This window comes from Falco biarmicus, chromosome 7 (assembly GCF_023638135.1).
Source record: "Falco biarmicus isolate bFalBia1 chromosome 7, bFalBia1.pri, whole genome shotgun sequence".
Lineage (NCBI taxonomy): Eukaryota > Metazoa > Chordata > Aves > Falconiformes > Falconidae > Falco > Falco biarmicus.
The window spans coordinates 59,820,454-59,847,028 of NC_079294.1; the positions used below are offsets into that span (position 1 = coordinate 59,820,454).

General features: G+C 43.0%; 3 protein-coding genes across 9 annotated transcripts in view; 2 read left to right on the top strand and 1 right to left on the bottom strand.

Moving 5' to 3' along the window:
• SH3GL3 (SH3 domain containing GRB2 like 3, endophilin A3) overlaps positions 1-5,814 on the top strand; it is a 58,381-nt gene extending 52,567 nt beyond the window's left edge. Inside the window, exon 9 of the mRNA XM_056345960.1 lies at positions 5,013-5,814. Within this exon, the coding sequence (XP_056201935.1) occupies positions 5,013-5,218 (206 nt within the window). The 3' untranslated portion in view covers positions 5,219-5,814. The remainder of the gene's footprint in view (positions 1-5,012) is intronic.
• A 1,517-nt stretch (positions 5,815-7,331) lies between these two features.
• LOC130152416 (lamin-L(III)-like) lies at positions 7,332-25,383 on the bottom strand. 7 transcript variants are annotated; one of them, XR_008822978.1, is made up of 13 exons: positions 23,505-25,381; positions 18,956-19,112; positions 17,835-17,960; positions 16,754-16,924; positions 15,302-15,427; positions 14,963-15,183; positions 14,041-14,266; positions 12,968-13,075; positions 11,972-12,088; positions 11,771-11,875; positions 11,574-11,644; positions 9,920-9,951; positions 7,337-9,339 (listed from the first exon to the last, which is right to left on the bottom strand). XR_008822978.1 is itself a non-coding variant. In XM_056345958.1 (12 exons), exons 1-11 carry the CDS (start codon positions 23,855-23,857, stop codon positions 11,603-11,605), a joined length of 1,752 nt encoding a protein of 583 aa, XP_056201933.1. In that variant the 5' UTR covers positions 23,858-25,381; the 3' UTR covers positions 7,337-9,339; positions 11,574-11,602. The 7 variants fall into 7 exon arrangements, 4 of the variants coding, with proteins under 4 accessions (XP_056201931.1, XP_056201932.1, XP_056201933.1 ...); XM_056345958.1 differs by lacking the exon at positions 9,920-9,951; XR_008822976.1 differs by having other exon boundaries at positions 7,333-9,339; positions 9,920-11,875; positions 23,505-25,382.
• Positions 19,047-26,575, top strand: part of ADAMTSL3 (ADAMTS like 3) — a 203,288-nt gene continuing 195,759 nt past the window's right edge. Inside the window, exons 1-2 of the mRNA XM_056345954.1 lie at positions 19,047-19,135; positions 20,999-21,050. The gene's annotated coding sequence lies outside the window, so the exon portion shown is untranslated. The remainder of the gene's footprint in view (positions 19,136-20,998; positions 21,051-26,575) is intronic.

Consider the following 26,575-nt stretch of genomic DNA (forward strand, 5'->3'; position numbering starts at 1 on the left):
CAAATTTTTCCATAAACATTATTTGTAAGGAAAATACAGGGGAAGAATTGAGCCAAAGGTTCCCTTCTGTACTTGGCATGGTGTCTAGGATCTTTTTCTGAAGCTGCTTCCCCCTGTCCCCCTCTCCAATTTCCTCTTCCCTCCAGTCTCATTCCTATTTAAAGATTGCTGGGAGAGAAATGAGAGAACTAAAGGTGAAAGAAGAAAGCCTGGAGCTGTAACTTCACGCTCCTTCTAACGTCTCTTTAATTTTCTTGCACTCTGCTACAAGATGAATCTATTATACAATCCATACTGAAAGGGATTTGCAGCAGTTTGGCAGCAAAAAATCCACCCGGCAAGATCCTGTTCCTTGATTTGTTTCTTTTGTGCTTCAAGATACTTGGGGGTGTGTTAGGGAAGCTCCCCGTGCTGCCCGAATGCTGAGAGCAGTTTTTGTGTTGCTGTCAAATGTGGGATTGAGGGAGACAATCCCCTCTTTGCACACTCTCAGTTCAGACCACTGGTTCCTAAGACACGTGGTACAAGGACACATTTCATTCAAAGCACTGGGGATGTTTGCAGTAATCAGTAGCTTCCTAGTTATTTTCACAGCACACCTGGATGAAAGTAGCAAAACCGTAGCAACCTTTATTAAAGATTTAGCGCCAGATTTCTAGGCCCCTGTCAATTACCTGTCAAGTTATACAGGCTTTCATTTTTCTGCTTTGTATGTGCAGTGGAGAAAGGAGATTCAGGTTGAGTATTTGTGTATAAACTAGTGTGTCAATCCAGAGTTTCAAACCATGTTACAGTGGTTCATCATTGCCATGAATGATCCGAGATGTCCTTTAAGGGTAATCAGTCCTGTCTTTGGGACAAAGACAGGCTACTAGATGACTTCTCAAGGTTACCTCCAGCCCACTTATTTAAAGAAAAATCCCAGTTTGAATGAGCTGAAATTCAATGAATGAACAGAAATATAAACGACCAGTGGTCACCAAGATGAACAGAAGTGGCTCATTCCTTCCTTATTGATTCCATTCATGGACTGTTGCATCAACTGTTTGCCTATCGCTAAATCATGGGGTTTCACTTACTGTTTCGCTTGCTCAGTGCTGTCAGAATGGAAAAGAAATAAAACAACCTGAAAGAGAAGAAAAAGAAAAATGGGATATATGTAATAATCTTTGCTATGCTTAGTGTTGCTAGTGATATCAAAAAGACCACGTATTACGTTGTTTTCCTCCTGGAGAAGCTGTGGATGCTGTGCTTACCTCCCCAGCAGGTACAATCATCAGTGAAGTCATTGTTCCTTCTCTCTTCATACTCAAAAGTTATCCACGTGGATTTCTGTGGAGCTGCAGTGGGGTCAATATGCCCTGGTTGTATGTTGGGAAACCTTTCTGTTCCTGTTTAAATCAGGATCATGAAACAGGTTGGGTTTATGGTCTGTGATTTAGAAATGTGAACCAGGTGGCTCTAAGCAGAACTGCTAAATGTTTTGAGGTCTCCGTGTGATAGGGGGCATAGTACGTGATCACTCTTTTTTTCAGTTTAGAAAACTGACCTCTTCATTCTGCACAAACAAGCACTTTCATGCCTAAATTCTCCTGTTTACACATTGACCCTATCAAAACGTAAACCTCTGATTTCTCACATACTGTCACTCAAGGTAAGTGGTATCTCAGTATTCAGCGAACCCATGGAAATCAACAGGACAGTTCAAAGCAAGCTGTGGTACATCCAGCACAACTACCACAGCTCGGTTCTGAGTGTTGGAATGGCTTTTCCTGTGTTTCAGCATAGCTTTTCAAGCTAAGTATCAGCTTCTTGGAGCAGAAGTAGTCTTTTCCTTTGTACAGTCCCTAACACGTGGGGATTATTTACTACTAATGACTTGCACACGTTTGCAGGGTTAGATTCACAGAAACCTAATTTTAATATTGTGAAATATTTAGCTGCTTTGATTAAGCACCGATAAAAATCTGTACTTTTGTTCTAATTCATTGTTATCCTCATTTATCAGCTGTGGCTACGAGCATCATCTGCCTCATTTCAGAACTATTTAAAAGCTGTATTACATCATGCCTTTCATTCTTTTTGTCAGCTTTGACTATGACACGGAATAAATGGATCTGGTTGCCATGTGTTGGAATTTAACATAAGCATCTAAGTGTTTACTCACCTCAGCTGTGAGGGAGATTTGGGTTAATTATCTTAGCACGCTTCCAGTGTGTGATTATGAAAGTATAATGTTGCTACCATACGTATACAACATGTATAGAAGGCAGAGTAGATGCAGGTACATCTGTTGGGGGAAACAGACAAAAACCAAACCAACACTGAATGGCATTCTGGTTTCTTCCTGTAACACTCCAGAAAGCACAGCCAGCTTCCTGCTTCACCTCGTTCTGTGCTGTCCAGGTTGGAGTGGTCCAGAGATTAATGACAAATCATCTTTGAATGTGACAGTGAAGTGTGGCAGTTTAACTCCGCAACTGGCGAAATTCAGAGGGTGTGCATGGTGTTGCGAATTAACATAAGCCCTGTTTGCAGAAAGAGTGCAATTTCTTTAGCTTGAATACCTGCAATGGGACAAGATGTGGAAGTATTGAATAGAGAGGGAAAGGCTGGAATCATGTCCCCGATTCGTGACGTTAGGCAGTGTGTGTTGCAGCCTGTCAGGCGGCCCTGCCCCATTGCCTTTGTCAGGGAAGCTTTGTCTCATTGGATTACACAGTAGCAGCAGCTGCCTGACTCTAATGAAGACTTTGACTGATCCTACAGCCTGGAGTGAAACCGGTTGTACTGGCAGGGATCATTATTTAAAAATCTTTCTAGGCTGCCAGACATGTCTTTTCAGTTCTTCGGAGCTTGAAATGAACCAAATGTGATCCATCTCATATCAGGTACCTTACTGTCAGAGGCGAGCTGCCTTGCAATAATAAATTAGCCCCACTGGAGCAGCTGGTGACAGCAAGGAACTTTGTCAGTTATTCAGAGCGCCGCCTTCTGCTGTTGACAGTTCCAGTGAGCTGGTACCAGTTCTACCTTGGCAAAGACTGAAAATAACTCGGCTATTCTTGAACACAATCAGTCCATTTTTGCTGGGAAACTGTGGCTTGCCATCTTTTTTTTTTTTTTTTTTTCTGCTTGGACTGTTTCAGCAAAAATATGTCCAGAACCAAGCTTTCACCTGTACCATTGTATGAGACTAGCTGTAATTTAGCTTGTAAAACTTTTGCCACTACCCTGCACCTTCCAGAGGCTGAGGACTAGTGCAGCACTGTTAGAGCAGTGCGGGAAGGTTTGCTGAGGGGGATCTCTCTGCTGACAGCTCTCTTCTCTCGTTATAAACAAAAGCTCCCTTCCATCCTTATGAAAGGATAAAACATACAAAATAGAAAAGTAATTCCTGCTTCCCAGTTTTAACACCAGATATTTCCCCCGCTTGCGTTATTGGCAATTAAAAAGATGCTTTCACCTGTGCTCGTTTACCGGTCGCCAGAACAGTTGTCAGCTGGTTTCCTTAGAGACTCCTTGGAGTTACTTTTACTAGACGGTGCCTAACAGTTACTTTCCAATCATTTCCTGCACATTACCATGATTAGCAGATTCAAATGCATTTTCGCATGTGTTTTTAACATCTTAGCCACTGTATCTGTATTGCGTTATGAATTGTGTGCAGATTTACCCAGACAAAAACTATTCTTCAAGGCGATTGCATGTGACAGCTGCAAGAGAGGGTCAAGAATAGAATATTTCAGAATTGTTGCAATGTTCTAGATAAGACAACCTGAATAACTTGGTATTTAAGAGGTTTAACTGCTTTAAATACTAGGGTGGTTTAGAGTTGTCATGCTATAATGCGGTTTACTACTGTTTACGTGGCAGCAGCATGAAATCTTTTCTCCTATTCTTCCTTTATAAATAAATATATTTCAAATTACCAGACTTTTACTTGGATATGCTGTATATGTTTTTAAAAATCTGTTATGGCTGAACTTCAGTTGAACTTCTGGCTAGTCCTTGGCCACAGAGCTAAGCTTTACAATTTGAACATTAGATTTAATTTATTAGAGCAAGTTATTATTCATAAATATGAATGTTACGTATGTATCGGTCCCACAAATCCAAGTCAATTAACACCCCTTCATGAGAATACCTTTAAAAAAGGTGACTGCATTTACATGGTTAACTTCTATTGCTCATGGTGATTTTGCACTTCAGTTTATATTTACTTGTTTTCCTGTAAATATATCTACTTACTATTACATTTGCATATGGTGCCATTAATATTTTAAGAGAGTAATTTGGCTTGAAGATCTTTATAGCAGGGCAAACGGCGTAAGTCACAAGAACAGCCAGATACTGTATTGGAAAACTGGTTGAATGTGGAAAATAATTTGACAGGTGGCATCATTCCTTGCATAACCTTCGCTTTAGTTCAGATGAAGGATGTGTACAACAAAGGATTTGTGCACGTGAACGTGGGGAGCTCTAACCCAGCAATGCCTGTCACTGCTCAAGTGAGGCGAGGGTGGAGGCCTTGCTCCTGCAAACACACCCTGCAGGCTGCGAGCGGGGGGCTGCCCGGGAGCCCCGGCCCCGGGTAGGTATTCACGCAGGAGCAGCGTGCTGCAGCACAATTACTTGTGGCTTGTATTGACTCTTCCACTGCCTCAGGTCCTACCCTTCCAGTTCCTCTAGCTGCCGCTCTGGTTTTGGCAACTGGGATTACTCAAACTGTTGGTTTGAGACAGACATCCTTTTGAAGGGAAGGCAGCTAGGAAGGAAAACGGAGCAGCTCCTGAACCTAAGGCAGAAACAGAATTACGCCTTAAAGTAATTATCACTCAAATTACTTTTTTATATGTAGAAGGACCGGGTGTTAGTGGGTGAAAGCCACGGAGAGACTGCTGGGGAGCTCGTGGTGGCAGGGCTGCAGCGTGTGACCCGTGTGATGCTTAGTGGCCGGGGGGGTGCTGTGAAGCTCTATTAATACGGGTTTTTTCTGTCGCTGGGGGCAGGTTCTTCAGTGCACATGGACCAGCCTTGCTGCCAAGCTCTCTATGACTTTGAGCCAGAAAATGAAGGCGAGCTTGGGTTTAAGGAAGGGGACATCATAACTTTGACCAATCAGATTGACGAGAATTGGTATGAGGGGATGTTAAATGGAGAGTCTGGCTTCTTCCCCATTAATTATGTTGAAGTGATGGTTCCCTTGCCTCAGTGATTTGTGTCATTCAAGCTGTGAACGTGATTTCATGACTGAAATGGATTCACAAATGTTCTGTCAGTGTGGCATTCTGTGAAAGCCTTGCTATTTGACTGACTTACTGACTTTTGTATGCGTCTTTTTAAAATGTATTTATTTTATATTCAGAAAAATTTCACCTTCCCTGACTCGTCAACCTGCAAAAAAACCCATCCCCAGTTTTTTTGCTTTGTGCCTTGAAGATCACTGTATGAAGTGTTTACTGGTAGCTCACTGTTGCTCAAAAAATGGATTTCCTTGCTATTATTGTATGTGGATTTTTTTTTTTTAATCTTTGGCTGCAATGATTTTACTATTGAAAACCATTTTTAAAAATAGTGTAAGTGAAGCTAACTGTAACCAGTTCCTTAAGTTACTGATGTCATTGAGCCCTTTTCATCTACCACGCTGTAATTTATTGTGAGCAAGTTAATCCGTTTCACATTGTACGTTGACAAAAGGCAAAGTGGTTGTTGTCAATCTTCTGATGTTGTTGTACTAAGTACAAGTTCTCAGCATTGAAAATTCCTATAATTTACTGACCAAACTGAATAAATATTTCTGTGGGATAAGAACAGTGGTTGCTGCTTCTATTCCTATAGTTCTGGCATTTGTTTTTGAGCTGGAGGTCACTTCTGCTAAATAGACCAGCTTGCAGTGAAGAAAACAATGCTACGTTAAAAATGCAGGAGTAAAGCCCAAGTATTTGTTTTATGACACCTCAGCCCCTGGAATTTTAATAATCTTACTTTCTCCCTACTGATTGTGTGGATTTGTAACAGCTGTTAAAATTTTCATCTAGCAGGAGGGTAGAAGAAAAATTCCTTCGAACCAAGTACAGACTGCTCCCAGCTCCACAGGGTTCGTGTAGAACTCTCTGGAAATAGGTGTGTATCGCTGGTGACTACTCCATACACTTCTAGTTTTTAGGCTTATTTGGAAAGGATGGAGAAGGGAGAGAAAGAAAAGACTAGGGACAGAGGGAAAGGCATGCTATAACTAAAATATATATATAAAAAAATATAAAAAAGCTTCATAATGAAGGACAGTACTTTAAGTCCTGAACCTGTCTTATCAAAATGAAGACAGAATTAATTTGTTTTGCTGTTAGCCTTCTCATGCTTTGCTTAGTAAATGCAGATGTAGCGATGACCAAAACATTCAGCAGCCTCAGAAGAACATGTAAACTTTTACCAGTTGCTCTCTGTACAAGAGCGACGAGGAAGGAGCTGAACTCTTCTAGGTGAACTGGCTTGAATCCAGCTTGGAGTTCCACGCTCTGCTTGGTGCCGTAGTCCATTTGAAACAGCGTTCCCCAGAGAGGAAGGAATTTCACGTGTATCGCAGGTGCAGGAACTTTTCCATCTAAGATGCAGAAACAGCCCTTACCAGGCTGTTAAACCCGGGGCTTGCCGGCTTCTCTCGTCAGGTTCTGGCCTGGGCTCGTACAATGCTCACAAGAGTAGAGGGTCGTTACTTGCAGCGTTGGCTGCAGCCAGCTAGTTAGGGCACATCAGCTCAGCATTTGGCCTTGCTCGTGTTAAGAGGAAATTTCAGATGGAAAGTAACTTGTCCTGACCTAGTTCTTGCACGAAGGCTATGACGTTCTCAACACAGAACGTATAGCACAGCTTTCAAAAGTTTAAGTATTCAGGATCCACAGCTGCTTTTTGCTTTTCCCCACCTTTATCAGAGAGGCCTCACCAGCCATACCTTTCCATAGCAGCCAGAAAATGTCTCTTTTTTTTTCCCCTCACCAGGATTCCCCAGAGGAATTAATTACATATGCACGCATATGTATAAAGGTTTGAGTTCTTAATACATGTTGCAGTAGGCAGCTTGCCACTTAGTACAGAGCTTTTGTCAGCTGCAACAGATGTCTCATCTAAGAGAAGTAGCTACTGCGTAAGTAGTAAGCTAGAAGCAAGTCAAGAGAGCTGTACCTTACTGACTAGGATTGAAGTCTAGAGAGAGGTCACAGGAAACCAACCGACCATCTTTCAGGTTTGCTACCAGGAGGACAACTTGCACACCAGATAATTGATTCTTTAATACGTGCCTTTTTGAGATTACATGCTAAAGAACAAGTTTCAAAAACTCTACGATGTAGCTTGTGTAGTCAAGTAAATTAAGTAGTCCTTGTTTCCTGAACCACTGATGGCATTACCAAACAACATCCTGTACCACTGCCGTTTCCTATCAAAACTTGCACCCTAGGTCAGATCTTTCACGGTTATTGCTTAGCACTGTCCTTCCCTTGTGCTATGAAAAGGTGCGATTCGAAATGCTGAAGATTCATCTCAGATCGAGTTCATAGCAGTTCAGCTTTACGTGAAGAACCGCGTGACAAATATGAACAGGGCAGCACAGTGTATTTCTGCAGGTTTCTTCAGTGTGCAGGGAATCGTCCCTAAACTCACCAATTTTATGGCATTGAAGTCTTTTGAGCCACTCCAATAAGATTAATGAATAAACAGAGCTATTATTTAATCTGCAAATATAAAAGTCCAAGACTTCTTTTATATACATAAAAAATATCTTTATTGGTTAAAAAAGTTTTAAGTAATCAAGATAAACATAGCAAGGTTAGAGCAGCAGCTATTGCTATGTGGACCATAAGGTACAGCTCAAATGCAAGTATTAACCAGCATCTACTCTTGATGTCTCAAAACTAGACGTTTAAAATAACTCAACAGTTCAAGTTAGGATAAGGAAAGCCTCAGCTTAGCAACTGCATCCTAGCACAGAACAGGTCTTCCACTCAGAACCAAACGCTTTGACAAAGTAAAAGGCAGTCAAGAAAACTATTCCAGCATTTGGTGAAACGTGCAATCTCAGCTGCTCCCCTCCCCTCATGCTCCTAGAGATGTACTTTATGTGGCTCAGCAAGGCCTTGCTCCACTGCGGAGCCAGCAGGTAAGCGTTTCGGTAATGAGAGGCTAAGGAGAACTGAACGCAGTGGCCCCAGAAGCTGACTGCCTGGTTCCGGAGGGCTATGGGTCAGGCTTACTACACTGCTATTAAAGTTACAGCACATCACACCTGGCCAACAGCCAGGATTCTCCCCACTGCCCTGGTAGGCATTCCCAAAGCAGTGCTGCAGGCTGCACGGACTTAGTACACAAGGACTCTAAGAACAGGTATTTTTGATACACCTTTTACTACAGCTAGTGCTCTCCAGTTTTCTTTCTTTGTTTCGGCAAGTGGGTTTTTTTTCCTAGCCCCTTAGAAAGCTGCCTTGTTGGGACCAAACAGTGCTAGTATTGCTAGTTACAGTACCTTCTCTGTTGGAATGAGATGCTTTTTCACATTTACAGGATACATCTGTCCAAGTTGACGCAGCTATGCTGTGATATACTTTATCTAGGAATATACAATATTGAAACTGGTAAACTTCCAGGTGCTAGAATACAGAAACAGTACATGTAATAACAGACAAGAATATTTTTACAACTTGCTTTTAATTGTAAAGTGTTTCACTCTAGAAGTTCTTTATTAAGGGATCTAGAGCAGTTTCATCTATTTCAGCATCAGGATCTGAGCAGGAAACATTCCAGACACTCAGCACTCTTCAGGGTAGCATTTTACTTCAGGCAAGTTCAGTCTTACTCAAGGTGCAAGCTAGGGTGTGATCTGGCCCCTGTAGTTCCCTACTCAGGCTTGAAACAGAAGTTCCCTTTGGAGAAACACCATAGCACAATGTTGTCAGGGAGCACGAGGCTGCCGCCACTTTCTCAAGTATTTAGCATCCTTCTGGTGCATCTGTTTAGCAGCTTTGTAAACTGTGTGCCCTCATCTGTTTCAGCAGGGCATGGAAAACAGATCCTTGTGTTAAAGTAACTTCACATAGAGCTTGTATTCTACTGCTCTTTATATCAGTGAATCCAAGGACAGGGTCCGGTATCAGAAGGTAGGAAATTTCATCACGTTATGACAAGGTTTCTTATCAAGAGGTCAGATAGGAGATGTGAAGTCAAAGTTTCAGATATTGCAGAAGATACCAAAACACATAGTCTATGTCACCTGGGATCGAGATGCATTTTCAGATGATCATCTCTTTGTCCACATTACATGACAGAACAGCTAGGATCTTCTTTTTGCTGCAGAAATAAAACATGTTAATTAGCCTGATGTCTTAATGCAAAACCTTAGTATTTATTCCTGGCTACCTGCCTGATCCTTATATAGGCACATGGGCGTTTTAGTGTTTCGTAGATTTACTTAGTAAAGCAAAGCAGGTTTTCAAGAGAGGTAGTACCTTAACTGTACGGGATAGTTTGGGGGTAGGGGAAAAAGAATACCACATTTTAAGAATTTGAGTCCATGCAATACATGAGCCTGTGCCTTCCTTAATGAAAGGCTATCAAGCTCTCAGTACCTCAGTTCTGGCGCGTCAGAACTTAACCGGCATGCAGATTCGTGCTACCCTAGCTAGGATAGTGAAAGCAGAAGCAAAAGCCAGGGAAACCCTGTCTTCCTTTAAAGCACAGCATGCTTCCTTTGCATTGTGTTACTGCATGCAAGAAGTTAACTGCTTCTCACTAAGCTGCCATTATTTCAGTGCTATCAAAGCAGCAGAAGCATATAGGTACTAACGACACACGTTTGACAGGAGCCCAACAGGACAGCAGGCAGGAATGACGTTAACATTTGAGTGGGAGTATGAGAATTGATTCTTACCATAAATGGCATAGAACAGTATTGTAAAGTTGCTGATAAAACAGATTAGAGGTAGAAGGAAAAAAAAAAGTTACTTTTGCTTTCCATCGTTGACGGCCAAATAAGCCATATTATTACTCAATTCAAATGAAGAACCTTTAAAACAACAAGTTGAGGAGAGGCCCTGCTCTGAACATGAAAAGCAGCTTGTATCAGTAAGTCCTGCATAAGCCTAAAGCTTCCACGGGTGTTACTTCAGCTGTTTTTGTGTATGCTGCGCATTAAGAGCCCACCGGCCAGAACAGCCTTACAGCCAGCACCTTTCTCAATAGCCCGTTTAACGGGGTCTCACCCTCCTTCAGCAGAAGACTGAAAATATTACAAGAATGTGCATGTCTGTCAGGAGACTTTGATAAACACCCTTTAAGCCAGCTGGCATTACAGTCATAGATATTTACCCAGATGTTCTGTTTGAAAGGACAAGGAAAAGAACCAAGCAGTAGGCAGTAACTGCCTGCTCTTAGGTACATTTTCTTCAGTAGGACATTACTAAGGTATTTTAAATTTAGCTTTCAGACAGGTATATTATGAAAATATGCAGGAAATGGTGGTGCCTTTAAGCCCTGGTGCAGTAAGATGCAAGTCCTCCTTGTAACAGATTGGTTTTAGGAAGAGCTGCGTCAGCAGTGGGGAGAGAGTGAAGCACAAGGCAATGCTCAGGGCCTTGGCGTTGGTACTATAGCGCAGCAGGGACTCGGTGCTATTTCAAGTCAAGAACAGTCCGGAGGGTTGAGCACAGCCCACAGCTGTTCAGTTATGACCAATTCAAAGCCTTTGTTTAGACTACTTCAGCACCTGAGGAAACGCAATTAACTAGTGTATCAAAGTATACCAAGAGCATCCAATATGCAAAAGCTCAGACTTGCAATATGGTCAGTCAAAAACCATTTGGAGGGGCTAGAGAGTCTTTCACAGGGCCTCAGAACATGCAAGTTGTAGCCAAAGGGTTATAAGTATATTGAATGCAAAACATGCTCATTCTGTTTAACGTTAATTCCATTAGCATGACCTGCGTCTGTGCTGAAATTCCACTTGGAAAGTATTGATTGGAGTATTTATGACTGAAGCAAGGCCGGGATACTTCTTTTGCACAGAAGAAAAAGAAAAACTAGTTCCTGGAATTAAACTGTAACAGAAGGCTTCAAACTCATGCTTGAATTCAGGGGGGACTTAAGCAGTCAGTACACTGAAAACTTTGATTTCAGCTTTTTAATACTTTTGAATGGAAACTAACTTAAATTTGCACTGAAGAAAGCTATCTTAAGAGCAAGTCAGGGACACCGGAGTGACAGGTAAGTCACTTCATCCCACAGAAACAATATATTTCTTGTTAGTGTTTGCATTCTGTTCGTGGAGTAACAGCTTTTAAGGTTATTCATAGTCAGATCATGTTTAAATGGAACTGACATTAAAGCTAGCATTTTTCAGTGTGTCAGTAGTAAGAGACCAAACAGTAATGCTACTGTTTGATCATATTCAACCAGAGAATAAGCAAAACATCAATTCCACTTCTGATGCAAAGCCATGCAAGCTACATCTTACATGGGACAAGACTGCAGCACTATTAATGAAGCAAGTTTTCTATGAGATAGAAGCATGATTCTCATCATCTCACCTGCTTAAGGATGCTCACAGGAACCACTATCATGAAACCAAACAACATTTCTTTTTTCTTCTTCTTTTGGTCTGACATCAAGAAAAACGTTAGAGTTGTAGAATATGGATAGTACTTTGAGAAGATTTTTGTACCATAATGAAAAGAAACAACCATTGAATGGCTCTGTTGATAGCATGTAACTTCAGGCAGCTTACCCGAGATGGAGACTCCATTTCACTTCCAGTTATTTCTTCATAATCATCATCTTGCTCACTGCTTTCCTCTTTGGGTACATACATTATTGTCCTCTCTGCAAGTTCCTAAAATATAATTGAATTGCCACAAGCACCCTCAAGAATTAAGTACATCAAAGAAGTTTAGTATTAGGACAGTAGACGCTATTTACTCTCACTTACCTCACCATCATCTGTGATGAGTGTGACACTAATACTGTCCCCAGTTCCCCAAGACTTCTGGGAATTCCAGACCAGATCACTAGAATCTGGGCTCACACCAGCAGCTGCACCCCAGATCTGCAACAGATTTAGAATGAGCTTCTGAAGAATCTTATTTGTAGTTAGCTTAGGATTCAGTCTAACCTATATAACTATTAAGTCCTCCAGTACCAGAGATGTGCAGTAACAAACTGAACTACTGTGATCCCTGGCAGGTTAGTTCTTTTCAAGACTACAAGAATGGTGGTAATGTTGGAGTTTTTTCTTTTGTAACTGAGGACTGTAAAACAGTTAGTGCAGAAAATGCTGTTAACGGCTTCTACCTGATGCAGAGGTAGCCTTGCTTGGACATGCATAACCATTTGAGTCACAGAGCCAAACCGTAGTTACAGACATACTCAGGGCAGCAATTTGTGTATACAAGATAGCCTCTGGCCTGGGTCACTCGCAGATCTCTTGAGCAAGCTCATACAGAGTGTAGCGTTACACTCTTCTCTTTGGTTGCTATCTAAGTGTACTTAAGAGTATGATTTTTAGAGCCAACATTTAGCTTAATATTATAAACTGTGAGCTCAGCATTGCTGAACTGTAGTTGACTAAAGCTTTTAGCAACAGCGTAAGTCTCTGCAAAACATTCATGAAATCACAGGAGTATGTGGAGCCCTAAGAATAATCTAGGGTATATTGATTCTGTTCACAATAACAGCACATCCCCATTTGGAACGATCCAAGTTCAATCCAAGACCTAGCTTCACAGAAAATTTAATTGGCATTTCAGATCAAATTGCTGCAAGGAGTTTCCCCCCGCCCCCCATCTCCCTCTCCATGTAAAATAAGGATTTTTGTTCTTCAGGCACTTGCAGTATTAATTTGTCATTCCTTATTACCTGAATCTCTATTGCCATCTAACATAACAAGAACAGAGCTTCAAGTAAGTTTTACAAAACCACTACCTACTGTAACTACTTGGCCCGCCTGAAGAGTGAACCGTGAGGGAAAACTGTATGCAACATCTGACACACTTCCAAGATGTCGTCTTAACAGCCATCCATGCAGTGGCTGATCCTGTAGGACGAGAAATTCCTCTCAGCATTACAGACCAACGCCGAATCACTGAAGTGCAAGGTTATTTCCAGCCTAAAGGGTCAGTTTTAATCCTACTCCTGTAGCACACAGGAATCTGATCAATTTCAGGGAAGCCTTCAAGATTCCATTCAAGCCTCCCTATACTCCTTAGGATTAATCTTACTCCCACAGTTTCAGGCACACCTCTTCTTGCCTTCTGTTGAAGGGGGATCATGATGGTCTCTACAGGGGGGATTCTAATAAATGAAGCTTGTCACACCCATCTACCAACTTGGGCCATATATATAACACAAACGTAGCAGCCTGTGAAGGCTTAAGGCATCTCAGGCTGAAACAGCTAAGCTACCAGCCACAAGTTTTGAAGCTCCGAAGATTATTTCAAATAATTCTGGATTTTCAGACTAAATGACTCAAAGAATTATTTAATTGGTCAGATAAACCCTCTGCACAGATTAGATTCTGTCAACTCTACTCAACCTTTTAGCTGTTTTAAGCGTTTTTTAGTAATAAGAAGCTGTCATTATCCAATTTACTAAGTACCTTATTTAGTTCATCAAAGATAAATAGTACTTCTGATAGTGCCAGCCTGAATCTGGTGAGAAACAACTGTGATTTTAAGGTGTTAAGATTTCTGCATCATAGAACCCAGTGCACCTCTCCCCAAAAGCACCTCCCAGCCCACCGTGTGGACAAGACACCTGGCACTACCAGTAATAGAACAGTCTTCTATTGTATTCTATATTGTATTCTATAGCATTCTATTCTCCAGTCTTCTCTTGACAGCAGCCAGGTTAGCTGGGAAGTCCCTGCTTTGTATTCTTTTGGCAGTACTCTTCCTTCATCTCAATCCTTCCCTACTGTCATCTCTCACTAAGCTACAGGTTGGTTGACAAGCAGTCATACTTGGCAGTGAAGGCCATGCAGACTTGAATGAACACAGGTACCTTGTCAGAGTTGTTTTTAAGCCTGACAAATTTCCCATCTGCATCGATTTCTTCAATAGATATGTTTCCGGAAGATGAAGCATGCTGAACAGTCTTAAATCCAGCACTATGCCCTCTCTTTTTGGCTTCTTTCATTTTCCTTTTCTTCCCATGCAGGAACCGTCGCCCTTGACTTGTTGCTTGAGTTGCAGCGCTGTGTGAAGATGGACTGGGCGACAGCTTTAGCCTAGAAGGGGGGCAGATAACATTCACTTGAATATCTGATGTGCTTGTTTCTTCTCACTTATATCCTCCCTCTACAGCCAAGCCTAACAGCTTCTGATATCCAAGCTTTCCACAAAGTCTTGAATATAAATTTTATTTTTACTGGCGAGAGTAGCCAAGTAGCTTGTTAAGTTTGGAAGACAGCCCCAGCCCTAGAGCTCAGTGCAAGCTTATGTCGATAAGACAAGATCCCCAACTGCAGTAAGCATTCCTTTAAAGTCTCAACAGACACTTTAGTGGAAGAAGTTTTAAGTTTTTGATGCTTCTTAGCATGTATTGAGAGTTCATGTTGTTCTCACCAGGCAGTGTCTAGACAGGAGCTGATAACTGCTCAGTTTCCTTCACGAATGTTAAGCACTGTCTTTGATATCTCTCTAGAATGTAGCACAAAGCTTTGAGAAAGTTGGAGGATGTTTAATGGACCTCTGAACTTTCATCAGCTGGGTTTATCAAGTTACTTCTCTCACTACACCACGTGGTAGATGTGAGATATAAATACCATCTACAGAAGACTATAGTTCAAGAACTAAATTATGGCAGCAACGACATACTAAGTATTTAACTCTTGCCTCCTCCACATTCTGAAGAATATACAGTCAGTCAGCGTAGAGATCTTAGATGAGGCAAGCTCTCATATGAAGATCTTGTCATAGCCTACCTCTGTTCCTCTCCTTCCAGCATCTTTCTGTAAGCATTTATTTCCAGATCTAGAGCCAGTTTCACATCCAGGAGATGCTCATATTCTTCCAGCTGTGCTCGTGCCTTCTGCTGGGCTTCTGTCATTTCTTTCTCCTTTTCAGCCATACACCTTCGATGGAAATCACGGTCATAATCCAGCTTCTCCTGTAGGTCCCTTATTTTGCTCTCCAAAGCAGCATTCTAAAATTAAGGGAATGGAAAATTCAATTAAACCGTAACTGAAGATTAGAGAGGAGAGGCCAATATTTTGAACTGGGTATCTAAAATAATTCTAAGGTTATACAAATAAGGATAGTACCTGGCTTTGATATTGATTAACTTGAGATGTCAGAGTGTCAGCTCTCAGCTTTGTTTCCATCAGCTCCTCCTGAAGAACTTTGGCAAGCTCATTCTTTTTTGATACAGATAGCTCAATATTCCCCATCTATGGATAAAGTCACTGTTAGTAATGAATTGCTTATGACTATGTATTTTAAATAAGGAAGGAAAACCAAGTGATTTCCAGCTCTTACATCTGGAAATATTTATGTTTTACTGAAGTGTGCAGATACCAATAAAGTCCAGATCAGAAAGTTTTTCATTGCTTTTCAGGGAGGTTTACACAAGTTTGACATTCATATCCAAGAGTCAGCAATAATCAGGTAGTGAAAATTGCTGGATTAGGATATTTCAGTTACAGATGCATGAAGACTTTGTATAGGTATTAAGTGAATTGATTCTCCAGAACAACAATGGAGAATATGTTTAGAAGCTGCTTGTCACAGCGTGGGGCTACAGGATATTGGGCGTGCTTACCAAACTATTGCTCTTCCCCCAAAGTTCTATTACTAAATAGTTCCTTCATCACTATAAACAGCACTGAACTATTTCTAGAGCAATTCAATCTTGAGATGTTCCAAGAAAGGGTAGAACAGAGCCATGCTCCTACAACAGGCACTCACAGAATTTCCAGTGGAAATATGGACAGAAGCATCCAAAGGAATTCACTGACTTGGCATATAAGCTGAAGTATAGAGAAAGCCAAAAGAACCAGGAAGAAATGAACACAAGTACTTGTTGAGCGAAGTAGCAGATCATGTGATCAGCTATGTGTATGGAAGAAGGTTTAAGTTACCAATACTGCATGCTGTAGCCAACCCAGAAACCCCTGGGATCTTACCTATCGAGAGTATAAGCCTGAAGTATTACTTTTTCTGTGCATGTGGCTAATGCTGGGGGAAAAAGGTTACAGACCAGTTCTGGAAGACAAATGATCAAGCTGCTTCCACAGCTACCCTCTTCCCCCTTATCCAGTACTAGCAACTGGGAAGGGGGATTTGCACTCATGCATTTAAAAGTGCTCTTGTGGAACTGTAAGAATACCTTATTTCATGCATTTTGATCTACTTATTATAGTTTTATTCAAGAATCCTGAAATTGCTTAATATAAACTTAGCACACCTTCATCCTGAATTTGTCAGACAAGCTCTCAGATTTGTTAGAAGTCTGAATTACAATCAACTTTATTACATTAGCCATGCCAAAGGGATAGTACTTACGCTTGTACCAGTTTTGTTTGGGACTGAGTGTTCATAGAAGTTCTGTTGTCAAATCTGACATGGCTTCGAACTTCTGTAATAGACCTGCGCCAAGAAGCTCTGCACCAAATGCAAGGGCTCCATCCGTCAGCTGTCTATGCTAGCGTGACTTTAATCATATTGAGGTACAGAAGACTTAAGCTTTGTTTTATTGGCATCTTTTACAGACTCACTTTTGCACTGAATATTTGTGCCAGCTCCTCTTTGTATAGTTTCATTTCTTCTTCCTGTTGTTTTCTGAGCTGCTGCAGAACATCCAAGAGCTTACTCTCAAATTCTCTCCGATGGCAAGATTCTATTTCTGCTATCCTGCTCTCATGGGCTCTTTTGGTCTCCTTGAGCTCCTAGGAGAAGAAATTTCTCAGAGAATAAGCAAACAATACAGTTTGATTTGAGACTGGACTTACTGTACCAGCTTAACAAGTCATTCAATATTGAAGCAGATTTATCATTGAGCACGCGACAATTCATCCATTAGGTCAGGTAATTCCACTTTGCTAGCTGTGCCGGGTTGTTTTGCTACCTCACTGCCAACATTGCTTAAACTAAATATTTAAATACTAACTACTGCATTTATTAATACTAACTCTTTGCACTAGATTGATTTCTCTGCTTTTCTTTACTTACAGCACATGCATATACACTTCAGTTTCTTTAAGCACTGTTACTTCACCTGTTCTTGGTTTATTCAAAAAGTAAAGACAGTTGGTTAGAGAAACTGGAATTCTCTATCGCTTAAACCACACATTTGAGATTCCTTCCAGTCAGAAGGAAATTGGTTTACATTCACATGTTTTTTAGGTGTGTGTACTGACTTCTCACACAAAGGTTACCAGACACCTTTGATAAGTGTTAAGGAAGTAGGGAACATAAGTTGCTTATTAAAGGAGATTAACTTCTTCAATTATTTTAGGCTTCTAGCAAACATCTGGAATCATTTAACTTTAACTGTTATATATGCATTTTCAGTTACACAAAGTAGTACGTTGGGATTGTAGTTACCTTCAGAAGTGCAGCCTGAAAAAACTCTCATATTCCTGATAGCTATCGATACTATGCCAGTTAACATGAGGTTGTGTACTTTCTTGAAGTCTTCCTAGTTAGGTGGATTTTATTGGCTGGTGGACTGTCATAGGCTGACTCAGCTAGTTACCTTTCTAAGGATAAAGCACATCTTATCATTGCTTTTAAGTGCATCCAGGGATCATCGACACCTGGAAAAAACCAACACCCTAGTAATAAGCTAAAACATACATCTTCATGAAGGTTCTTCTGGAACATCATTTCTTCTTGCAAAGTTTTTGTATGATTTTCCACATCCACCCTTCTCAATATTTCACTGTGGAGATGCTTTTTGGTATCTTCCAGCGACACTGTCAGCTAGAAAAGACAGACATCAGGGTAATAAAAATTAAGAGGACATTTTTCCCAAACTAAAACAGTCAATTTACTAAAGGTCACTCAACTTCACTCCCACAGCAATCAAAACACACTGCTTAAGTGAAGTTGGTTACTCTGTGTAAGTTCTTATTTCAGTGGGATACAGCATATTAGTAACAGAAAGACTCCGATTTTTAGGTAGACCAGATTTCCCACAAGGCAAATATAAACCAGCCCTTAACTGCACAACTTAAGTTTGACTCCTCAAAGGAGACTTCTGACGAATCATCAGATGTACCATCTATATATATTCTTCCCCTTCACAAACATAAGTATTCCAAACTTCTCCCTAACTTCCAGTATCATTTGTTTGACAAGTGAAATCCTCCAGATATAACTTATGCTGACATACTATTATACACTTCCAGTGTTAGAATATGCTGCCTTAATGATACAAGGCTGTTGGGTTTAAGTTTTCTTTCTAAAAATTTGAAATTAGTTTATTCAATGATCACATTAAAGCATGAACATGCAAAAACTATGCTCTTAGAAATGCACTGAGAGAGTAGCAACTCAAGCAGAGTTCATTTTAGTAGTACAAGAACCTACAAAAAAAAAAGTAGTCCAAGCTTATTCTACCCAGATTTAAGCATAGTGAAGCAGTCCGGCAAATGCTCCCTTTGCTGACACGTCAGAGTGCTACAGGAGTTACAGTGGTACCACACATTTCTTGTTCCAAGGATAAAGCAAGTTGAAACACTACCTACTGCAGTCATAGAATAAAATTAAAAGGTACCTACAACAGGTGGAAGTTTTAACAGCCCAACTATCAGTCACATTTGCTTTCGGCAAGGTCACAGAAATCTGCTTGTCCACCTGTCATCGCCACAGATAAGAGTCTTTCCCTGCTTTTAGATCTCAATAACTAGTTGGGTAAAAACAAGCAAAAGCTTCAGGAAGAAAAGCCACGTTGAAATACCAGGAACAAGCCTTACAGTGACTACTTCATCTTTTAATTCACGAAGGTCCTTCTCCAGAGTTCGGCTGTTACTCAAAGCCGTTGCTAATTCAGCTTCCTTCGCGTTCAGCTGAGCATCGAGGTCCCTCAGACGAGACTGTGCCAGGTCTAAGTCAGCTTCTTTTTTTGAATTCCTACAAGTGAAAGTTTCACACTGGTAAGTTGCAGTTGATGAGGGAGAAAGTTTGGTTTGAAGGTGTTTCCCCTCAGAGGGTCCTGCAGCAGCGCTGAGACAAAGAGGTGCAGTAGCGCTCGCGGTGCGAGCACAGGGTGGGCTGTAAAACAAACCTGACAGGCCCCTCAGACAAGCATCATTTGTTTAACCAGAAAGATTTCTGACCCAGTTTCCAGCTGGTTTTGTGCTAATCCTACACGGAAGCCAGCTATTTTCCACAGCGTTCCCAACCGCTGAGGGAAGGGGCGGCGCGGGGCCACAGGGAAGCACTAGTCGCGCTCCAAGCCAAAGTTCACCGGACCACAGCGACCTGCCACCACCGCACACGCTGCTCACACAGACATCGCCGTGCAGCCGCAAAGGCCACCGCCACCGCCGCCCCCCCCCCCCCCGGCACAGCGCCTGCGGCCGCGCAATGGCGGCGCGGCCCCGGTCCCGCACGGCTCCCGGTGGGCGGCGGCAGCAGCAGCAGGGGCACCCGCCAAGCCCGCGCCCGCCAGGCCCCGCAGCGCCCCCAGGCGGGCGGGCGGCGCGCAGCGCGAGCCCGGCCTCTCTCCCGCGCTGAGGCGGGGCAGGCGGCACAGCACCCCCCTGCCCGCGGCGCGGCTCTGGCTGCCGGCGTGCCAACCCTCCGCCCCCGCAACGTGCCTGCCCACAGCACAGGAGTTTTGTCCCTAGGAGATCGCCGGCCCAGCCCCGGGATCTGGCCTTGTCCAACCCACAGCCCCGGCTGGGGCTTTGCCCCCTACAGCCCCTCAGCTCCTGCCGCTGGGCAGGAACTGCCCACAGCAGCCACCCTTCCCTCACAGCACCCTGCGCGGGACTCTTCTCCCTCGGGAAGGGTCACTCCTCCCTCCCTCACACCATGGCAGTTACAGGGTAAGCAGCTTCTCCCTCAGAAGAGGGCTCCTTGCACAGGTACCCGGGTACAGAGCCCTCGGCTACCACCTGGATGGCCAAAGCAGTTTAAACTGCCTGTTTTACTTGGCACCACAGCAGCGAAGTGCTAGGCCCACAGTGCATTCCTGTCAGAGAAAGGGGTGATCATTTCCCAGACTGCTCTAACTTCTAAAGTCAGTTGCCTGACCACTACCCAGACTTTCTGCTCAGAACTCAGATTTGAGATTGCAAAGAGTGAAGGGTTCACTCCATTTTAGCAAAATCCCTTCTGCCAAGTTACTAAGTTGTGATAGTTCATACAATGAGTTTTCCAGTTGATAACTGAGCAGACCAGTTGGAGAGAGTCCAAAGTCATTCTTGCAGGAGCAATCAGCTCTAGAAAGCTTGGACTGCAAGGAAAGATTGGAAAAACTAAGGGTTGTTTAGTCTAGAAGAGAAAAGTGACAGGAGATGTAACAGTCTTTACATACATGAAACAGCATAGAGGAAGGGAATCTGTTTTCCATGTCTGCTGTGGACAGGAAGTTGCAGGCTTAAACTGCAGGGAGAAATATTTGGGTTAGATGTTAAGGAAACTAACAGTAGTTCAACACTGAAGCACATTGCCTGGGGGGGATATTCTGGAACCTCCATCATCTGGAACTTAAAAAAGGGTTACACAAACATCTGTTGGAAGGGATACAGGTATGGTTGGTTCCAACACAGGCCTGGGGCATGGCTACATCAGCTTCTTGCTCAAGGCCTTTTCTAGCCCTGCTGTTCAGAGGCATTTGTAGATTGTGGCCTCAAACTTCATGCCCATGACAAAAATAAATGTTTTACTAGCAGAGGTCAATTATTCTTTACTCAGACACTAGGAACAAGTAACTACTGGGTAACAATGAAAACCAAGGTAATGCATTGTAGGGTATTTTTTTAGTATTTATAGGTTTCTTTCTTTTCTAGGTATTGATTGGTCACCTTCCTTTTGGTATCTCTGCTACTACTACCACTTCTCGTGAGTATTAGTTACAATATTAACAAGTACATCAATAACACTACTTAATGATAATGTTAACTGTTCCATCCTACAATAATGTAAATTCCATTCTGCAGTCAAAGGGTGTGCAAGACTGAAATTCTATTAGTGTCTGTGTTTTAACTCCATGGTTTGACCATCCACTTTCCTGATGCAGGGCTCTGACAGTCAGGTCCCGATTTCCTGTTTTCTTTCCTGACAAAGATTTTCAGAGAACCCTGAAGTAAATAATTTAATCTTTAACAGCAATTTAACAAGTCTGGCTTTGACAAGAGCATTTACTACCCTTTTAAACCAAATTTGGAGTGCAGAACACCACTCTACATTATTATGCAGCAAGCAGTGACAGTTACAATACTCAAGCACATTCCATATACAAACCATTCCAGAACTAAGCATGGGTTATTGACAAAGCAATAGCTTTGACGCACCCCCAGGCACATTCCTTGTAAATCAGGGTGTCACATATGCTTGACCTGAAGAATTTAAATAGTTTTACCAAAAGAGCTCCTGTACATTTGAGACACTCCTGTTTGTCAAGACTACACAACATAACAGCACTTGCAGAATTCATTCTTACAGCTTCAGCTTGCTACCACATATGTCAGGTTCAATAGCAAAATGCACATCTATACTCACTGGTGCAAAAAGAAACCCGTCTTGTCTTTCTCTGCTGTGCTACTGTAGTTGCTTTGACCTTCCTCAGGCTCTGAATGCAACCAACCAGCATGCTTATCTACAACTCCTCCTCCCCAAACATCTTTGGCCTACTTCCAATTACCACTGCTTACATAGTAAGAATGCTGAAATGCAAGCACACTTCATTGTTGCAGAAGCTTTAAGTCTCTTTACCAGTGATTACCAAGAGCTAATGGTTAATGCTGCTGGGAAATTATCTGGTGACATTCCATCCTATGAGTTCCAGGTTATTTAAAGGGTGTATATATAAATATAAAGGGCACGATACCCTCAAAGCAGTTTGTTCCAAGTCAGAGATACTTGCAGTCAGGCAGCCCAGATACAACACTTATTAATATTAGGACTTTGGTCTAGTGCTTTCAGAAAGCAGTATGTACTATGTTAACCACTTCTAAGACCTAGTTAAAGAAAAAAATAAAAAAGAATAAGTCCAGAGGATTGCATACCTGCCAAACCTAAAGCTTTATAAACAAAGCCACAGTTATACAAACACAAAGAGCAGCTGAGAAGTTTTACAACTGGCATTACCCCTCCTCACTGTCCACTCAAGTGGCTGGTTAGATTTATGAAATAGACCTACGAGCCAAAACCCAGCGTGAATGAGACAAGCCCAAGAACTTCTAAGCAGCTGAAAACAGAAGCTTAAAGAAAAAAATCTTTTATTCCCAAGTAGAACAGCTACTTAAGTCCTGCTGAGCCTATGAGACAGTAGTATTTGCTCCACACAAGTGTTAAAAGAAAGAGTTGGTACCTAAAGTTGCTATGATACAAGTTCATAACAAGGTTTAAGGGGCCTGTGGACACCCAAATTATTGGAAGTCTGTAATTGATTTGGCAGAACAATGGGGCATTAAAGCAACTAGCAATGCTAGCACTCTATATATCCATAAAGGAAGCTTGTTTGGGATTGGACACTTGTTCCCTCCCCTTTGCTACCCACCTTCTTCCCCCCTTCAAGAAGGGATTTGGTCACACCTACATCTGGCCACCCCTTTGAGCCAGGCTTAGCAAGACTAGGCAAGCTAGTTCCAGGCTCAGGATACACAGCTTGCAAGAAAGTCAAGCCTGAAGGAGCAGGCAGCTCATCCCATTGGTATGTAAATCAAGACCTAAAAAGCCACTAGGACAATTTCTGTGCAGTACCAGGTTGGGCCGGTCGAGCTATACCGCTTACAGGACTACTTTCTCTGTTTACTCCCCTCTAGGCAATGCCTGAGCTAAGAAGCCCCCAAAAGATGTGAGCTGCCTCCCCACAGAAATTGAGTCCCCTGCCCCTATAACTTTCTAGATGCTTTCCAGCACAGCAGCTTCCTGGGTATGTGTGAGTACAGGTGTGGTGCCAAACCGGGTCAGCCATGCATTCATGCAATACTGTCCCCAGAGGGCCACCAAGCACCCCAAGTTCGGGGCAGCTCCATGCCCACCCCAGGGAGGTGCTGAGGCGGCCCAGCAGCACCACAGCAGGAGGCACACACAGCAGCGTCTGCACTGTACGGCTTCAGAGCGGGCACTGGGGTTTCTCCTAAGGCAAGACACTCCAGCCCCACAGGGCCGCACCTTTGGGGCATCACCACTGCCATGGCCCCGGCAGCCCGCAGCACCGAGCGCTCCCCTCACCCAGCACACAGCTGCTGGCAAGCACCACCACCACCCCTCACGGCCCCCCGAGGCGGCGGCCCCGGCAGGGCGGCCTGCTCGGCCCGGCAGGTGCGGCGGGAGGGCCGGGGCACCGACCTGCTGTGCAGCTGCCGGTGCTCCTCGCCGAGCTTGCCCACCTCTATCTGCAGCGTGGCCCGCTCCATGGCGACTTCATCCAGCGCCCGGCGGGCGTCGGCCAGCTCCGTCTCGTAGCGCAGCCGCAGGCTGCTGTGCTCCCGGTCGCTCCTCGCCTGCAGCTCGGCCAGCCGCTGCTCCAGCGCCGACTTGTCGGCCTCCAGCGCCCGTACCCGCTCGATATAGGCAACCAGGCGGTCGTTGAGCTGCTGCAGCTCCTCCTTCTCCTGCAGCCGGCTCAGCCGCGTCGGGCTCGGCGAGACGGCGGCGGGGACCAAGCGGCTACCGCTCACCGGCGTGGAGGTGAAAGCCATGGCAGCCGCCAGCCCGGGCCCAGGCGCCGCCGCCGCCGCCGCCGCCACCGGGACCGCCCCGCGCAAGACAGACACCGGGTGCCTGCCGCCGCCCGCGTATAAATAGCCGCCAGCTGCCACCGCGGCCTGCCGGCGAGGGTGGGCAGCTTAAAGAGCTAGGGCTGTTCCCCCACTGCCGCTCTAGCAGAGTAGAAAAGATACTTTTTTCTTTTTCTTTTTTTTTCCCTTGGTTTTTCACATGCGCCTTGCCGCATCTCATCAGTACAATGGTGCTGGGCGGAGAGGGCGGGGAGGGAGCTGTCGGTAAAAGCTGACAGCAGCCCAGCGGTTATACAAACCGGGGCGAGCGGTTGGGGTGAAAAAATAATCCCAGATTTAGGAAGACACATGACAGCTGCAGTGATGTTCACAGTCCAGCACGCTACCTTGTCAGTGCTCTGCCTGTTCTGTTTTTTTGCAATTTGTTCAGCTGATGAAAATAAGCTAGTCCCTGCTGGTTTTTGTTTTGCTGTTTGTGGGCGGTTTTAGCTTTTAGGTTAGGCTGTGGTGGCTGTCAGCCATCCCAGTGTTTTGGTTGAAAGGTGATGTTGTGCGAGCAGAAGGAGAGGAAAAGGGAGCCTGCATCAAAACAAACCTGTGCAGCAGTCTGCAAAGCCTTACACTAATTACATTTTATAAAAAACATTGTTCAATGAGAAGGCTGCTTCAGCACTTTTGTAGTGACATATACTGTGACAGTTGTCAGTTTTCTCCAGTAGTTAATTAATTTACCCTTTTCTTTTTCATTTATATGTTGGAAAGCAGATGCTGTACAGATCTTTTTCAGTATGAGCATAGAAATCTCTGAACATTAATGTAACTGTTAATTATGGTGTTTGTTGCAGTATTTACAAGAAAGTTCACTTTAGAGCTTAACTTAGGTCAACATTATTTCCTACATGGAAAAACAGCCTTAACATTCTTTTAGAGTTCTTTAAAGATAGGTTTTATGAAGGTTGTAGGTGCTAATTCAATTTTCACTTCACAAGTCGGCAGGCAGGTAACATAGGAGAACATAGTTGACCACAACATTGTAGCTGAGGATTTTAGAATTAAGTTATATATACCCCTGAATACAAAGTTACAAAGTAGTAACTTTGGACCTAGAAGGAGGTATGAAAGGAGGGGTTTGGGGTTTTTTTGGAACTTCTTGACACACTTGTATAAAAAACAACACCACAGTTTCAAAACCCTAAGACTACATGCAGCATGGTAATAATATATGGCCAGACTGAGCTCCTCCGATGCTAGTCCTAGCAAAAGCACCAGGAAATACTTTTCTGCAGAGAAGTTCCAGGTTTTTATTTTGGTATAATGAGTACTTGTTTGTTCTTCATTGCCAATAGAAAGCTCAATTCAAGAAAAATAAAAAATATGATTTAAATCTGAAATATGTACCTCTAAGACCAAGATGTGTATATCTGAGGCTTTGTTTCAGCTTTGAAACCTCAGTCCTCTACAAAGAACACTGTGATCGTATGTCATTGCCATGTTTGATGGCTGCATGTTACTGGCCAGCTGTTCAAATACAATTGTATGGCTTTGGAACAGATGCAGAACAAAACAAGAAATCTGCTATTCTAAGAATATTTTCCTTGTCTGCCAAGGCTTTGTAATAGTGCAAACAAAAACAGCTGAAAGAAATAGTTCAAAAATAGCCTGAGCTAGTTTTGTCTCTTGTATTCTTTACCTACTCTCACTACGTGACAACAGAAGCTAGCAACTTAAGAAGAGCTTAATGGAAGTCTGTTACTGATTCTTTTCTTTCTGACATTTTTTCTGGCTTTTCCTTTGATTAAGACTGCAGTCCATACTGCTTAGACCACAAGCATAGCTGAGGAATTTCTGCAGAGATAAGCCTGGACCATCTTTTCCTACTGTTTCAATTATGAAGATATGAGGAATGCTTCAGGGTTAAGAGATACAGAGGGTATGGGGGAAAATTGTGGCAAAAGGTACATATTCCAGGCTAAAAAATAGTAAAACTTTTTCTACAAATAGTCCTTTGGCAGGAAAATGTAGATATGGAAGATTTAGACAGTATTAGCAGATTCCACAATGTTAGGGGGAAAAAAAAAAAAAGTAAAATAACTGTGATTTTTTTTTCAGGTGTGTTAATCATACCTTGATCTTGAGCTGGTGAGATTAAATAAAAAAAGCAGAACAATGTAGCAGTGCAATGAAAATCAGGAAAAAATCAACTGAATTTTTCGCTATCTCTTTCCTTAGGTATCTGCTGATTCTAGCCATGTGCAAGCCATCTGTTAGCATTGGTTTCCAAACATCGTCAGGGCTCTGAGTGCACCAATATGCCTTGACAACCTTGACCAGCCTCAGCTGGGGCTTCCATCCACGCCGTCTGCCCACAGGTGCAGGAACACCATTTAAGCTCTTTTGTCTCTGAGTTGTGGTTGTGCTTGGTTCTAAGTGCTGTTAGTCTATGGACTGATATTTTTTTTTATTTTTTTTTTCTCCCCCCCTCTCTCTCCTCTAGCTTGACTCTATGTTTGTATGGTTACTGTAATTTTGCCTGGGCTCTGTGCACCCTGGTTGTTCTCTTCAGCCTCTTGCACGTTTCATCTAGAAGTAGTGGGACAGGTGGCTCCTGCCTTGCTAGCCTGGCTACCTGACTTGGCTCTCTGTCCGTTAGGAAACAGTGGGACCTTACCACTCCTTGGC